At 41.7% G+C, this 15,214-nt stretch overlaps 1 protein-coding gene across 1 annotated transcript in view; it reads right to left on the bottom strand.

Moving 5' to 3' along the window:
• Window positions 1-15,214, bottom strand: part of LOC145415740 (kelch domain-containing protein 10-like) — a 64,652-nt gene that overhangs the window by 46,766 nt on the left and 2,672 nt on the right. The window contains exons 2-4 of the mRNA XM_080284972.1: window positions 11,891-12,036; window positions 2,494-2,652; window positions 751-831 (exon numbers count right to left, since the gene is read on the bottom strand). Coding sequence (XP_080141098.1) covers window positions 751-831; window positions 2,494-2,652; window positions 11,891-12,036 — 386 coding nt within the window. The remainder of the gene's footprint in view (window positions 1-750; window positions 832-2,493; window positions 2,653-11,890; window positions 12,037-15,214) is intronic.

Here is a 15,214-nt window from a genome sequence, read left to right as displayed (position 1 = left end):
GTCCTGACATTTAAGATGAGAATGACCATCCTTATTCATCCCTGAGTCGAATTACGTGAGCAATAAATCCCAATCACCCCTTGGATATAAACCTGCACCGGCTCAATCCAATTGGAGCACCTTATTTACCGACTAAACCACCAGACACCATAATTTGGTTATATGGTTACCACCCAGCATAGTAAATGGTTTCCTGGTGTACAGGAAACCATTTGGTTTGTCACTCAGCATAAAGTCACCCATAGGTAGAAGGAAAAGGAAAGAATGAAGGAAAGAAAGACAGAAGAGAGAATGTAAAGTCACATGTAGAGAGAAGGAAGAGGAAAGCATGAAGGAAAGGAAGTACCCAATAATAACAACTGTATATAAACAGTCTGCCCTTCACAAATGCTTTACATAATGTATTTTAACACACACGTAATCCTCATGGATAAGTAACTAAGGGGAAAAAATTCCCCTAATACAGCCGTATTCTAATATGAACTTCATTCTGAGGATTTAATTCGTATTTTATCATTAACACCTTCCCTACCAGGGGGAGGGGGGTTTACTCTATTGAACGAAATAATCTGTTAGCAGCAAGAAAATAGTTATGTCCATAAGTTAAAGGCATTAAAAAAAAAAAAAAAAAAAAAAGTAAGGTTGGTTATTATTTTCAGAGAACAGTTTGGGGGCTGAACAAATGAACAGGTTGCTTTTAATTAGTTTAGGTGGGAAAAAAAAAAAAAAAAAAAAAAATACAGTACTGACCTGACCATACATTGGCTCCGGTTTCTTGCCTTTTGTTATGACCTTCTGCCAGTTACCAGTGGGAAGATGACATATATACAGCTGTGGAAGAAAGAATACTTTTAAATATCAGATTATCCATTTGGAATTCATTTTACCCTGTATCATCCTTTATTGACCCACCAGCAGCATAGAGGCCCAGGGCTAGGTTGTTTAGCCTAGACATTTTAGATGTGACTGCCCAGTTGCTCATCCAAGCAACATCATGTCAGCAATAAGTCTCAACTATCCTTGTATTTAAATCCTAAGCCACAAATGACTGGAGCATATTAGCCCATCGGACCACTAGACATACAGAAATGCTCCTGAGGATTGCTAGAACACAAGACAATCAGAGGCAGTTACTTTTGATAATACAGTACCACATTAATCTTTTCACTCTGACAACATTATTCTTTTAAGTGATGAGTTTTCTTTTTCAGGAATGAACTCTCATCTTAAATGCCGGGACCAACTGCTTAGCTCTGGGCTCCTACGCTCCTCATGGGGCAACGTAGGATTGGATGATGGATGGATGGATGGACTCCATTGGGAGATGCTGCAGGCTGAAGACTTGAAGCTGACTGTGAAGAATGAGAGGAAGGCAGAGGAAAGAGTTAGGAAGTACAGAGATGGAAAGGGGTACATGGGTTTGAGAGTAAACACTGCTAAAACAAAAGTGATGATACCTAGGGCTGATGGCAGAATCGTACTATCAATGGAGATGGAGAGTAGTCATGTGCAGTTTGCCACAAGGGTACTGGAAGTAACTCCATTTTGTGCAATGATTGTGATAAGTGTGTGCAAAAGAGAGTGGTATTAGAGGTTACGGTGCAAAATAATGATGGTTAGGGTAATGAATGGTTGGAGGAAGTTCAGGGAGCTGTTGCTTCTTCTAAGCACTGAAATGGCTCTCCCTCTGAGCCAAGGGATCCTTGTATCTGGAATGTGTTTGGAGTGCAATGCTGTATGGTAGTGTGATCTGGGCAGTAAAGGAGGAGAATATTTGTAGGCTCAAATGTACAGAGATGACAAAGATTAGATGGATGAGTAATGCATCCTTGAATGCAAGGCTTGGTGGGGCTTGGACTGCAACTGAAGAGTTGAGAGGAAGGATGGAACTTGAATGAACTGGGGCTGTGATGTGGCACTGTGAATTTAGTTGGTTTGGGCATGCTGAGAGGATGGAATTTGACAATTGGGTATGGAAGGTGAGAGGTATGAACATCGAGAGTACGGCTGCAAAAAAAAAAAAAAAAAAAAAAAAAAAAAAAAAGACATGGGATGAGGTTACAGAGTGTGACCTCAGGGATAAGGGCGGAGACTGCCAGAGATCAAGCAGCATGGAGAGCCATCATTAGGTGACCAAGACCAACACAGGCAAGTATGTTGGAACCTTTATAAATTAAATGAAACAAAACAGTTCTTGCTACCTGCAGACAATTCCATTCAACCAAAGAGAGTGTTTTTCAAACTAAGGGAGCTTGGATATACAGCAGCTTTCAGTGCTTCTGATACAGCAGTTTTCAATAACCCATTCACTAAAAATGGTTCCCCTGGGATCAACTTAGTTACATGGAAACAACAAAAATAAATTAACTGAAAATATCACTTGATTCTACCTATCTGTACAGAGCCAAACATTTTTTACAACCCCAGAAAGGGTGGTCAAGAACATATCAGACTGAAAGAGCTAATGAAAAATATGACACAATCGCTACGCACTGAATCTGATGAAGAATCTCCAAAGGGCATGGCAGTTCCTCCAAAGACCAGCATGCTGTGACCCAACTGAACTGCTGAGTGTGAGGCCAACTCTTCTGGCATCCTCCCAGCTCCCTCTATGCGAGTCCACTTATGGCTCACTGTGTTGAACTGCCAAAGCTGATGGGGAAAAAAATAACAAAATAAGACAAAGGTCAAAATACAGTTAGTACACATTTACACATTTAAAGTTGTTTTCTTAAGCTGCTGATATATAAACATCTATTCTTCACTGAAAGATGCTTTTAACTCATTACGAGATTACTTAGAAGTCAGGAATGTATGTCTTTCCTCTCACCCCAACTCATCAATCATTACCTTTAAGCATGTCTCATTTGCAACAGTTTCACATTAACCCGCTGTGCGCCGGCAGACTTTGGACCCTCATGGAACTGTGGTGCCGGCCAATTTTCAACTTTTTTTTTTTTTTTTTTTTTTTTGTTGCTAGATAGGTTAGAAATGATGAGAAAACATGGAGAACAACCGCAAAAGTACTCAAAGAAGCCATATAGGTCAATTTTGAGGTTGATTCTCCCTAAGCAGGCGGCTGAAAACTTTGGAGTAACACCCATAGACTTTATTGGCCGCCGCTGACACCCACTGAGTTGAAGTAGGAGATCTTCGTTTTCCTCATCGGTAACTATGCCATTCAAGCCATGGACACTTTTGCTGGGTATACAGATGATATAGGAAGTGGGTACAGATGCAGGAAGGGGGTGTGCGTGTCCATGCCAGTCATCTCCCACCAAATATGAAAATTCATGTGTTGACGCCAATTGCAATTGCTGACCGTATCTGTACGGCTCCGGCACTGTCTGCAAAGGCAGGCACAGCCATACCTGTATGGCTCCAGCACTCAGCGGGTTAAGTAGCCTTTTGCCAACAAACATCATAGATTTTACATGAGAACTGGCTGTAAATAAAATTTGCGCTGAGTTTAACATAATCAGTCTTTCGGGACTTTGGCGAAAGCTTTGCCATTGTACTTGACATCTCAAACGTTTTCGATCGAGTCTGGCATAAATCTTTAATTTCCAAACTGCCCTCTTTCGGTTTCTATCCTTCTATCTATGCCTTCATCTACAGCTTCCTTTCTGGTCATTCTATAGCCGCTGTTGTAGACAGCCATTGTTCTTCTCCTAGATCTATCAACAGTGTTGTTCCCCAGGGCTCTGTCCTATCACCAACTCTCTTCCTTTTATTTATCAACAACCTTCTAAGCTGTACATCAAACCCTATCCACTCATACGCCGACGATTCCACCCTTCACCTTTCCATTTGGTTCCCACAACGCCCATCTCTGCAGTTACTTCAACAAACAAGGGATGAGGCTATGGCACACCTAATGTCTGACTTGACTCGTATCTCTGACTGGGGTAAAATTAATCTTGTTGTTCTTAATGCATCAAAGACTCAGTTCTTACACCTATCAACCCGACAAAATCTTCCACAGGAGTACCCACTAATGTTTAATGATATCCAGCTCAATCCTGCATCATCCTTGAGCATGCCTGGGGTTTCATTCACCTGGGACTTATCTTGGAAAGATCATATTACATCTTTGTAAAATCTGCGTCCAAGAGATTGGGTGTGATAAGCCGACTCCATACCTCCTTTTACCCCTGCACAGCTGTTGACTTTATACATGGGTTTTATTCACCCCTGTGTAGTGTTCAACTCTCATGTGTAGGAAGGCTCCCCGCATACAGCTCTTCTCAGTATGGTGGAGTCAAAGGCTTTTCGTCTCATTAACTCTCCTCCTCTTACTGGCTTCCTTCAACTTCTGTCTCTTCACTGCACTGTTGCATCTTTATCTCTTTTCTATCATTACTTCAATGGTCACTGCTCTTCTGAACTGTCTGCTTGCATCCCTTCACCTCTGTGATAAATGCATAGCACCCATCTAGCAACAAACTCTCATCCCTTTTCTGTCCAACTCTCTAATGCAAGGGTTAAGCATTAGTCCCAGTCCTTCATTTCTACAACAGGTCAACTCTGGAACTGTCCCTCTCTGTCTGTATTTCCTACTTCCTATGATTTCCAGTCTTTCAAACGCAGTGTCCAGGCATCTTGAAATGAACGGATCTTGAATTTGGCTCTCTTTTGTATTGTTTTTGTTTTTTTTCTTGGAAGGAATAGTTTGCTAGCTCCTGGCCTTTGGTTCCTTCATCCCTGCATAAAAAAAAAAATAATCAATCTCATTTTGACTCCTTTGATGTGTAAAGGTCCAAGGTTTTGCTACTGCAGACCATGAATTTACTATAATCACTCTAATCTGATGATGTATTCTGTACTGTATTTTACTCCTGCTGTCTCCAGTTAATTTTACTGACTTTAAGATGAACTTTTCAAATTACAAGAAGCAGACACAGCCTTCACTCACCCCTTCGCTACTGGACATCCTTCCTAAGCTGAATGTAACTGTCAAATAATGGTCTGAGTAAAATGAAAGATATGTCACCATAGAGAAGGAGTTAACGGTTGATGATCAATCTATTTCTCTCAGTGTTATTACATGATTAAATAACTTCCCGTCACCCCTGATGATGAGCTTTCTTTTTGTAAATTTCTGCAGTAAAGGACGTCTCTGTACAGGCTTTGCCTTTTTTTTTTTTTTTTTTTTTTTTTTTTTTTTTAACAAATATAGTAATTCCACCATTAGATGTCACAGGGGCAGGAGATGCCATATAGCACTTACAGCATTAAAGGCATAATTTGCAGTGATACAGATGTTGCAGATGTTCCAACATCAGCCTTTCTAATGCCCTGTTCCCTCTTAAGAACATCCCCAATAGGGGACGGCTAACAAGACAGCCTCTTGGCTACTGTGTCCTTACACACTTCTTTAACTCTATAAAAATCTTCCCTCTCTCTATCTTAGTGTTCTGTTCCACACTTTCTTCCATAAAATATATGACCTTTCTCCTCTAACAGTATTTATAATATCACTTTCTCAGGATTTTTCAATATCCTATCTATAGGTATTCTTAGGATATGCTCATACCACTTCTAAGCACCTCTTGTTCTTAGTATTGTAATCTTTTATTTTATTCTTGCTGTTTCCAAAACATTCTATTGCATGCTTATATTATAGTACACTTTCATTTCTTCTGACAGTGACAGAATGTGGTAACTTTTTTAACCCTATCTTTATCCTCCTTTTTAAAATCTAATTGCATTGCTCATTCATTCTCCTAACTCCACAACCCATTCACCTTACCCCCTTCTCACACCCGAATACTGTACCTCAAAAAGGAGGTCTCAAACACTTCACAGACATTTAAGTAGGCATCCTTCCACTCATAACACCACCCCTTTTATAACTGTCTTCAAGATTATTTTCATTAACGTAACAAAGTGTAACTGTAAGACATTCTGTTTTATTTTCATCTGACTAGCTTTTCTGTCATGTTTCCATCTGTCTCTTCCTCCAGCCTTGTGAGTCCCCTTGTTGATGGAAAGCCAAGCACAGTATTTTTTTTGTTTTTTTTTACGTGTCCAACTCAGGGCAAAGACTTCAGGCCTATTTCTCGGGGAGCAGTGACCTATCCCAAGGCCCAGTAGTCCTCCTACACCTGCACATGTCACCACTTCAGCACTAACACTCACCATCTATATTGAATACATGCTAGGGCTGTCTCATATAGGATTGGTGTATTGGTATTGGCGGGGGTATTTTTACGACATGTTGGCAGGTCATCTGGTAGATCAGGAAAGTCTGCTTTTAGGAAAATCAGATCCTTAAACTGTTCCCTACCCCAACCGGGATTTGATCCTGGGTCCATTAGGACTGCAGGCCGCCTCTCTACCGATTCAGCCACCGCCTGCCCTATGGCATTTCAGAGTCCAGTCATGTTACCTATAGATAAGGTGTCAGACCACTGTAAATAATTAGTAACACCTACTCATGTGTAGCAGGAGTCAGGAAAAACAGCGTGAGAAAACTACCGCACTTTTAAATATTAAGAGGAGCCTGTGGAGTCACGTGGAGAGACAAGCTGACGAATGAGGATATAAAGGAGCGTTGTGGTGTGGATGTGGATGTGATAGGAAGCATTATGAGGAACACACTGAGGTGGTTTGGCCATGTGGAGAGGATGGAGGGTGAAAGACTGACAAAGAGAGTTTATGTGAGTGAGGTGGAGGGGGGAAGAGGGAGGGGGAGGCCGAGGATGAGATGGAGGGATGGGGTGGAGAGGTATATGAGAGAGGGGGGTGTGAGCTGGGAGCAGGGCAGTGAAATGGCGGGGGACAGGGTGACTTGGAGGCGATTTGTTTGTGGCCAACCCAAACGGGATTGAAGCGTCTGGCAATAGATAGATAGATAGATAGAAATAATGAATAAAAACAAAATGCATAAATCTGAATACAGTTTCTCTCCCCTTACCTAAACCTTCAAAAAATATGAAGTCCACATAATTAATAAATTATATAAATTTGACAGTGTACAACAGAAAGAGGTCATCTTCAGTTCCACTGTCTCTAAATACTCCTAAGCTTAGCTGCTTAAAATCTGACAACAACCAGAATTAAATCTCCTAACAAACCATCGTATTTCACGAATTTCTTCCCTGAGCAAGGCAACTTGTGTTAATTCTATATAGTTCACACCAGGAGACTGCTATTCAACTTTGTTCAGATCTCCCACATTCAAGGGCTTACCATAACTGACACAGATTTTACACATGGCTGCTCTTAGTTCAGACCAAGTATAATCCCTACTGAAATGCATGCATGGTACTTGTAGGAATAAAACTTTCTTATGGAAATTACAAACTTAGAACTTTCTTCCACCAACTATAAGATGCTTCTACACAGCAGAGGGAAACCCCTAGCATATAAAACGTTTGCAAGTATCCTGTTCATTGCACCCAGGATTGGTCTGCATTGAGTAGCAAAATCTGTATAACATGAAAATACAGTACTGGAATTAAAGAACAACAGACAATGAAAGCAGACATTTGCTAGAAAGATGAACACTTACAAGGAACTACGGTATGTTTTAACATTAGAGATGTTGCTATAAGGTCAAGAGTCTGTAATTTGAGGAATTACAATATAACACAGATGCTTGGATTCCCATCCAAGAAATAATTCAGAGGAACATGATGCAATACTATAGCCTGTTCAATCTTGTCTGAGAAGAGAAGAGCCTTAAGCTTTTGAAAGCTAGCAGCGGACTGGTTGTCCAAGTGCAGTACATAATTAGTAACGATGTATTTAAAATAAGTTTTATTATAAGGGTTACAATAACCATCTGACGATAAGATCACTAAAACAAAATATATAGTTATTTGTATAAACTAATTTTAAAACGAGGCCTAACAAAATTCATCAGATGACCTACATCCATGTGAAATTTTCAGTTCTGTCAAATCAAGATTTTTGGACAGTTTTATGAGTTCCCTGATTCTGTTTCCCATGTTAAGGCAAATTAAGGTACTGTAAATTATACCCCACAACCGTGATATTGTGTAAATTTTAACCCAGTAAGATATCGAAATTCCAATGAAATATGACATTCCCTGAATTTGGATGAATGACTGGTAAACAAGATGGAGGGAGGGGGAGGGCAGGCTCCTTGTTGGAACTTTGGGAACTGGGATGTTGCACTCAACTTAACAAAAGACTTTTTAAATTTACCTGAGAGCATTTTTATACTGCATCAATTTATGTTATGCTTTTTATTATCACATCACTTTACATTATGCTTCTACTTTCACATCATCAGTAAGTTTTTATCTTTTTGGTTTCAAATATCTAAAGTTACAACAGATGTGCCAAGATACAGTATAGGCTGTGGAATATTTATAAGGTACAGGAGTCATATAGCCTCTTCTTCACCCATGTCTACCAGTCATCAAAACTCAGGGAATAGCTTACATGTCAATGGAATTTTGATGTCTTAGTAGGTTATATTTTGCATGGTGTAGTAATTACATACAGTTTGCCTTAAACTGCCTGAACATGTAGGAGAAAATCAAGGAACTCATAAAACTTTACGTGTTGATTTAACAGAACTTAAAATTTCACATGTATCTGGTCCATCTGATAGACTTTGTAAGGCATGGTTTTTGAACAGATACATGAAAGTAACTATACCAGTACATTTTATTTGGGCAATCTTATTGTCAAAGGGTTATTATCATCCTTACATGTAATATATAATTTTTTAATACTGAAACTAAATGGAAAGGTGAAAGGGTGAGAGAATGGGAATATGGTTTAGGTATATGTGCAGGAGTTAATAAGAATGAGAGGGCAAGAGAGGGAGTATGTCTGATGATAAGCAAGAAGTGGAAGGAGAATATAAGAGAGTATAGATCAGTGGGTGCAAGGATTGTATGGGTGAGGATGAAAGTAGGTATACAACCGTGGGCGACTGTACGTGTGTATGCTCCGACAGAGGACCGAGTGGCAAGAGTGAAAGATGAGTTTTGGGCGAGAGTAGAAGCGTGTAGGGCCAAATTTGAGAGGAGCGAGAGAGTGCTTTTGACTGGAGACATGAATGGCAAAGTTGGGAATGTATGAGTGGATGGAGTGGTTGGTCAGTGGGGTGTGCCAGATGACGTAGATGGGAATGGTAGTGCTTTGGTGGACATCTGTGCTGGTAAGGGGATGGCAATAGCCAACACCTACTTTCGACATAAGATGATCCACCGGTATACATGGAGAGTAATGAGGAGGTTGGATGGTGAACTTGTTGAACAAAAGGCAATGATAGACTACGTGTGTGTGGATGAGTGAATGAGAAGACAAGTGTTGGATGCAAGAGTGTGGAGAGGGTGGGGGAATGGAGTCTCGGACCATCACTTAGTGATGGCCAAGGTAAAGTTGCAAAGAAAATGATTGAGGAGACGAAGGGGAAGACAGGAGGAAACAGCTCCAGTGAGAAGAGTGGAGAATTTGCAAGATAGTGAGAAAATGGCAGAGTATATGAGCACAGTGGAAGAAAGGTTGGGAAGGTATGAGCTAGAGCAGAAGGAAGGGGTGGAAGACATATGTAAGATATTTACAGAAGAGATAGGCACAGCGTGTGAGGTGGTTTGTGGAGTGAGGAAGAGATGCAATGGTGTGCAAGGGACAGCATGGTGGAATGATGAGGTGAAACGAACTGTGGAACAAAAGAAGGCATATAGTGAATGGTTAGCGAGTAGAGGCAGGGGAGATGATGAGCGTGAGAAGAGAGAGGTATATGTGAGTAGGAGAAGGGAGGTGAAGAGACTGGTGAAGGAGAGTAAGAAGAAAGTGGATGAAGAGTTTGGGAGCAATCTGAGTGTGAAATAGAAGGAGAGTAAAAAATTGTTTTGGAAGGATGTAAAGAAAGTAAGGCAGTGTGAATGGGGAAGTAGCAGGGGAGTGAAAGATAGGAATAATAGATTGTTGGTGGAGAAGAGAGAGAAATTGAGGAGATGCAAGGAGCACTTTGAGGATTTGTTGAATGTAGAGAGTGACAGCAGTGCGAGTACAAGTGGTCGGGGAATGGCTGGGAAAAGAAGAGATGAGAGGAGGGAGGAAGAGATCAGTAGGACGGAAGTAGTGGAAGCAATGAAGAAGATCAAGTTGGGAAAGGCCCCAGGAATTGATGGAGTGTGTGGTGAAATGCTGAGGTATGGGGGTGAGATTGTTGTGGAGTGGATATGGAAGTTGTGTAGATTGGTTTGGGAAGAGGGAAGGGTTCCAGAGGACTGGAAATCAGGTATAATTGTTCCTTTATATAGAGGAAAAGGGGAGAGAAAAGTATGTGGTAACCATAGGGGTATTTGCCTTCTTAGTGTGACTGGTAAAATATATGGTAGAATACTCATTGATAGGGTTAGGCATATGACAGAGGAGAACGTTGGAGAAGAACAAGGGGGATTTAGGAAGGGAAAAGGGTGTGTAGATCAGATATTTGTTCTAAGATATTTAGTAAAGAAGTATCTAGAGAAGGGAAAGAAAGTGTATGGTGCCTTCATGGACTTAGAGAAAGCTTATGACAGAACAGATAGGCAAGGTATGTGGAAGGTATTAAGAATATATGGAGTGGATGGGAAATTGTTGAATGCTGTGATGAGTATGTACAAAGGAGCTAGGGCTACGGTGCGAGTGGATGGTGAGCTGAGTGAGTTCTTTGATCTCAATGGGGGACTGAAACAGGGTTGTGTGATGTCTCCATGACTGTTTAATATATACATGGATGGCGTTGTAAAGGAGGTGCAGGGTAGGGCAGTGGATGTGGGGGTGGCTCTAATGAATGAGGGTGAGATTTGGAAGCTTCCGGTGTTGCTGTTTGCTGATGATACAGTATTGTTGAGTGAAGATAAATGGGAGTTGCAAGGTTTGGTGAAAGAATTTGGGACAGTGTGTAGGAGGAAGAAGCTGAAAGTTAATGTAAACAAAAGCAAAGTTATGGTGTTTGAGAGGAATGAAGTCACAGAATGTACAGTGAGGTTGGATGGTGTGGATATGGATAGTGTGAGTGCATTCAAGTACTTGGGTAGTGTGATGAGTAAGGATGGAACTTTGGGGGGATGAAGTGTGTGAAAGGGTACAGCAGGAAAGGAAGGTTGTTGGTTCACTGAAAGCAGTGATGAGAAATAGGGAGGTGAGTATGGAAGTTAAGAAGTCACTGCATGATAGTATTGTGATCCCTACCCTGACGTATGGAAGTGAGGCGTGGACCATGCAAGAGGGGAACAAGTCAAGAGTGAGAGCAGTGGAAATGAGTTACTTGAGAGGAGCATGTGGAGTGACATGGAGGGACAGGTTGACGAATGAAGAAGTGAAGGAACGTTGTGAGGTGGATGTGGATGTGGCTGAGAAGTTTAGGAGAAATACACTGAGGTGGTTTGAACATGTGGAAAGAATGGAGAATGAAAGACTGACTAAGAGGGTGTATGTAGGTGAGGTGGAGGGAGGGAGAGGGAGGGGTAGACCGAGAATGAGGTGGAGGGATGGAGTTGAGAGGTATAAGAGGGAGGGGGGATGAGTTGGGTGGAGGGTAGTCAAATGGTGCGTGACAGAGCGACTTGGAGGCATTTTGTCTGCGGCCACCCTTTGTGGGATTAGGACGTCGGGCTATAGAGAGATAGATAGATAATACTTTTTTTTAATATACACATCGTTACTAATGAAAGCACTCGGACAACCAATCTGCTGCCAGCTTTCGAAAGCTTAAGGCTCTTCTCTTTTCAGATGAGATCAAACAGGCTATAGCGTCCTTTCCTACTAGTTAGCTACCTGCCTGTACACTCTTGCATCTGCCTTGGTGAACACAAGGATGTTTTAATTTACACATACAATCATGCACAAGGACAAAATATGACATTAAAGAGGTTACATTCAGTTACTACAAATGTGCTTACTGCCTACAAACCTCCTGAAATAGCGGGTTGGTTCTCTGCCACGTGTCATCTAGGTATTCACTAGAGCCGATCTTCGGATTGTACCCACCAAAGGAGTAGAAAGAGAAGCCATAGCAGACAATCCGATGGCCACTTCGAGGCATTGGTATAGGAGTGCCTGAGAGGAAGTAAGAGCATTACATTTTGTAGCAAATTAATTAAATAGCAAAATAATTAACCTACCAATGGCTGTGGGTTCACAAATTTGCGGGCTCCCCTTGGTGGCCCCAGGACAATTTTTTCAGAGTTTTAAAACTGATTTCTTTTAATTAAAGATGTGAAGAGAATCATCTGGTGCACTTGGCAATGTGTTTTTTACCTTCCTAAACCCATCCTGTGATTAGTTATGATTCGTGAAAGATATCACAAAATTAATGCGCATATGCCATTAACATGAAAAAACACGGGGAAAAACATCTGAGAAAAAGTGGCTGCCTGAGTGTTTGGGATGGTAGAGTATGGTCAGGTAAAAATATCAGTGACCTTCATTCCCTTCCCATAATTGTTCGCACTTTTTTGTAGCTCATTCTAATCTGATGTCACAAGGACGATTACGCTCGACGACAGCAGCCATTATGGAGTTAAGGCACAATGGCCTACTGCAATGATCCGACAACAAAAATTCAGTTCAGTAAAGTTCTAGTCAGGGTTAGCATTGATTAAATTAAACTGATTTAATCTATCTATCAATTGCTAGACGCCTTAATCCTGTAAGGGGTGGCCACAAACAAATCGCCTCCATGTCGCCCTGTCCCCCGGCCATTTTACTGCCCTGGTCCCAGCTCACATCCTCCTCTCTCATATACCTCTCCACTCCATCCCTCCATCTCATCCTTGGCCTTCCCCTCCCTCTACCCCCCTCCACCTCACTCACATACGCTCTCCTTGTCAGTCTCTCACTCTCCATCCTCTCCACATGGCCACACCACCTCAGTGTGTTTCTCCTAACACTTCCTATCACATTCACATCTACACCACAATGCTCCTTCACTTCCTCATTTGTCAGTCTGTCTCTCCACGTAACTCCACATGCTCCTCTCAAATAACTCATTTCCACTGCTGTCACTCTTGACTTCTGTCCCTCCAGCAAGGTCCAAGCTTCACTTCCATACATCAGAGTTGGTATCACAATACTGTCATGTTGTAACTTTTTTACTTCCATGCTCACTTCTCTTTTTTCTTATCACTGCTTTCAAGGAACCAGCAACCTTTCTTCCCTGTTGCACCCTTTCAAGCACCTCACCCTGTAAACTTCCATCCTTACTCATCACACTACCCAAGTGCTTAAACACACTCACATTTTCCATTTCCTCCTCATCCAACTTCACTGAACATTCCCTGACTTCACTTCTCTTGAAGACCATAACTTTACTCTCCCTTACATTCACCTTTTGATTCTGTTTCTTACACACTCTCCCAAAATCATACAACAAGCCTTGCAGCTCCCCTTCGTCTTCACTTAACAACACAGTATCACCTGCAAACAACACTACAGGGAGTTTCCAAACACTATCCTCTCTCACCAGGGCCACTCCAACATCCACTACCCTACCTTGTACCTCTTTTATTACCCCATCCATGTACAGACTGAACAACCATGGAGACATGACACATCCCTGTTTCAACCCAACTTTCAAAGAGAAAAATTCACTTAGTTCACCATCCACACACACTGCAGCCTTCACCATCGTACATACTCTTCAGAGCATTCAACAACTTCCCATCTACTCCATATATTCTTAACACTTTCCACAATCCTTGTCTATCCACCCTGTCGTATGCTTTCTCCAAATCCATGAATGCCGCATACAACTTCTTTCCCTTCTCTAGAAACTTTTCCACTAAAGATCTAAGAATGAATCTGATCTACACAACCTCTTCCCTTCCTAAAGCCTCCCTGTTCTTCAACTAATTTCTCTGTTCTTTCTCTAACTCTGTCAGTAAGTATCCTACCATACACTTTTCCTATTATACTAAGAAGACAAATGCCCCTATGATTACCACACACTTCTTTTTCCCCTTTTCCTTTGTACAAGGGAAAAATTATACTTGACTTCCAATCCTCCGGGACTCTACCTTCCTCCCAGGCCAATCTGCACATCTTCCACATCCATTCTACTACTATCTCTCCCCCATGCTTCAGCATTTCACCACACACTCCATCAATTCCTGGGGCTTTCCCCGATTTACCTTGCTTCATTGCTTCCACAACTTCTATCCTACTGATTTCTCCCTGTCTTCTCACCTCCCTCCTTCTCCCAGCCATTCCCCAGCCACTTATACTCACATTACTTCCATCCTCTATGTTCAACAATTCCTTAAAGTGTTCTCTCCATCTGCTCACTTTTTCTCCCTTCTCCACTAGTAATCTACCATTTTTATATTTCACTCCCTGCTAACTTCACTTCCACCCTGCCTTACTCTTTCCACCTCTTTCCAGAACATTTTCTTACAGTCCCTCCACTTTACACTCAAATTTTTTCCAAATTCCTCATCCACTCTCTTCTTACTCTCTCTTACTAATCTTTTCACCTCCCTCTTTCTTTCTACATATAACTCTCTCTTCCACCTCTCAACTTCTTCCACGCCCCTATTTCTCATCCATTCATTGTATGCTTTCTTCTTTTGTGCCACAGCCTGTCTCACCTCTTCAGTCCACCACGCTGTTCCTTGCACCCCCCTCCGTCTTCTCTTCCTTTCACACACCACATCACATGCTGCACATATTTCTTCTGTAAATATCCTACACACACCTTCCACATCTCCCATCTGCTCCAATTCATATTTGCCCAATCGTTCCTCCACTTCTCTCTTATACTCTGCCTTTTTCTCATCCTCTTGTAACCTTTCCACTCTCCTTGCAACTACTCCTTCCTCTCGTCTCTCCCTTCTTCTATTCCTCCATCTTACTTGAATCCTAATTCTGGCCACCACCAAGTAGTGGTCAGAAAGTTCACTCCCCCAACCTCTATAAGCTCTTGCATCCATTACACATCTTTGCATCCTTTCATCCACACACACATAATCAATCATTGCCTTCCTTTCATTCAGTTCACCACCCACCCTTCTCATCACTTGCCATGTATACCTGTGGATCATTTTATGCCTGAAGAGGGTATTGGTTATCACCAACCCCCTCCCAGCACAAATGTCCACTAATTCACTGCCATTCTCATCTATCTCAGCAGGCACACCCCACTCACCAACTATTCCATCCACCTTCACATTCCCAACTTTACCATTCATATCACCGATCAAAAACACTCTCTCATTCCTTCCAAACTTTTCCATGCACA

Source organism: Coenobita brevimanus, chromosome 103 (genome assembly GCF_032717465.1).
Source record: "Coenobita brevimanus isolate Jiangsu-jjx chromosome 103, ASM3271746v2, whole genome shotgun sequence".
Classification (NCBI taxonomy): Eukaryota; Metazoa; Arthropoda; class Malacostraca; order Decapoda; family Coenobitidae; genus Coenobita; species Coenobita brevimanus.
The sequence above is the reverse complement of the archived record's forward strand: the minus strand, read 5'-3'. Positions and strand labels throughout refer to the sequence as shown.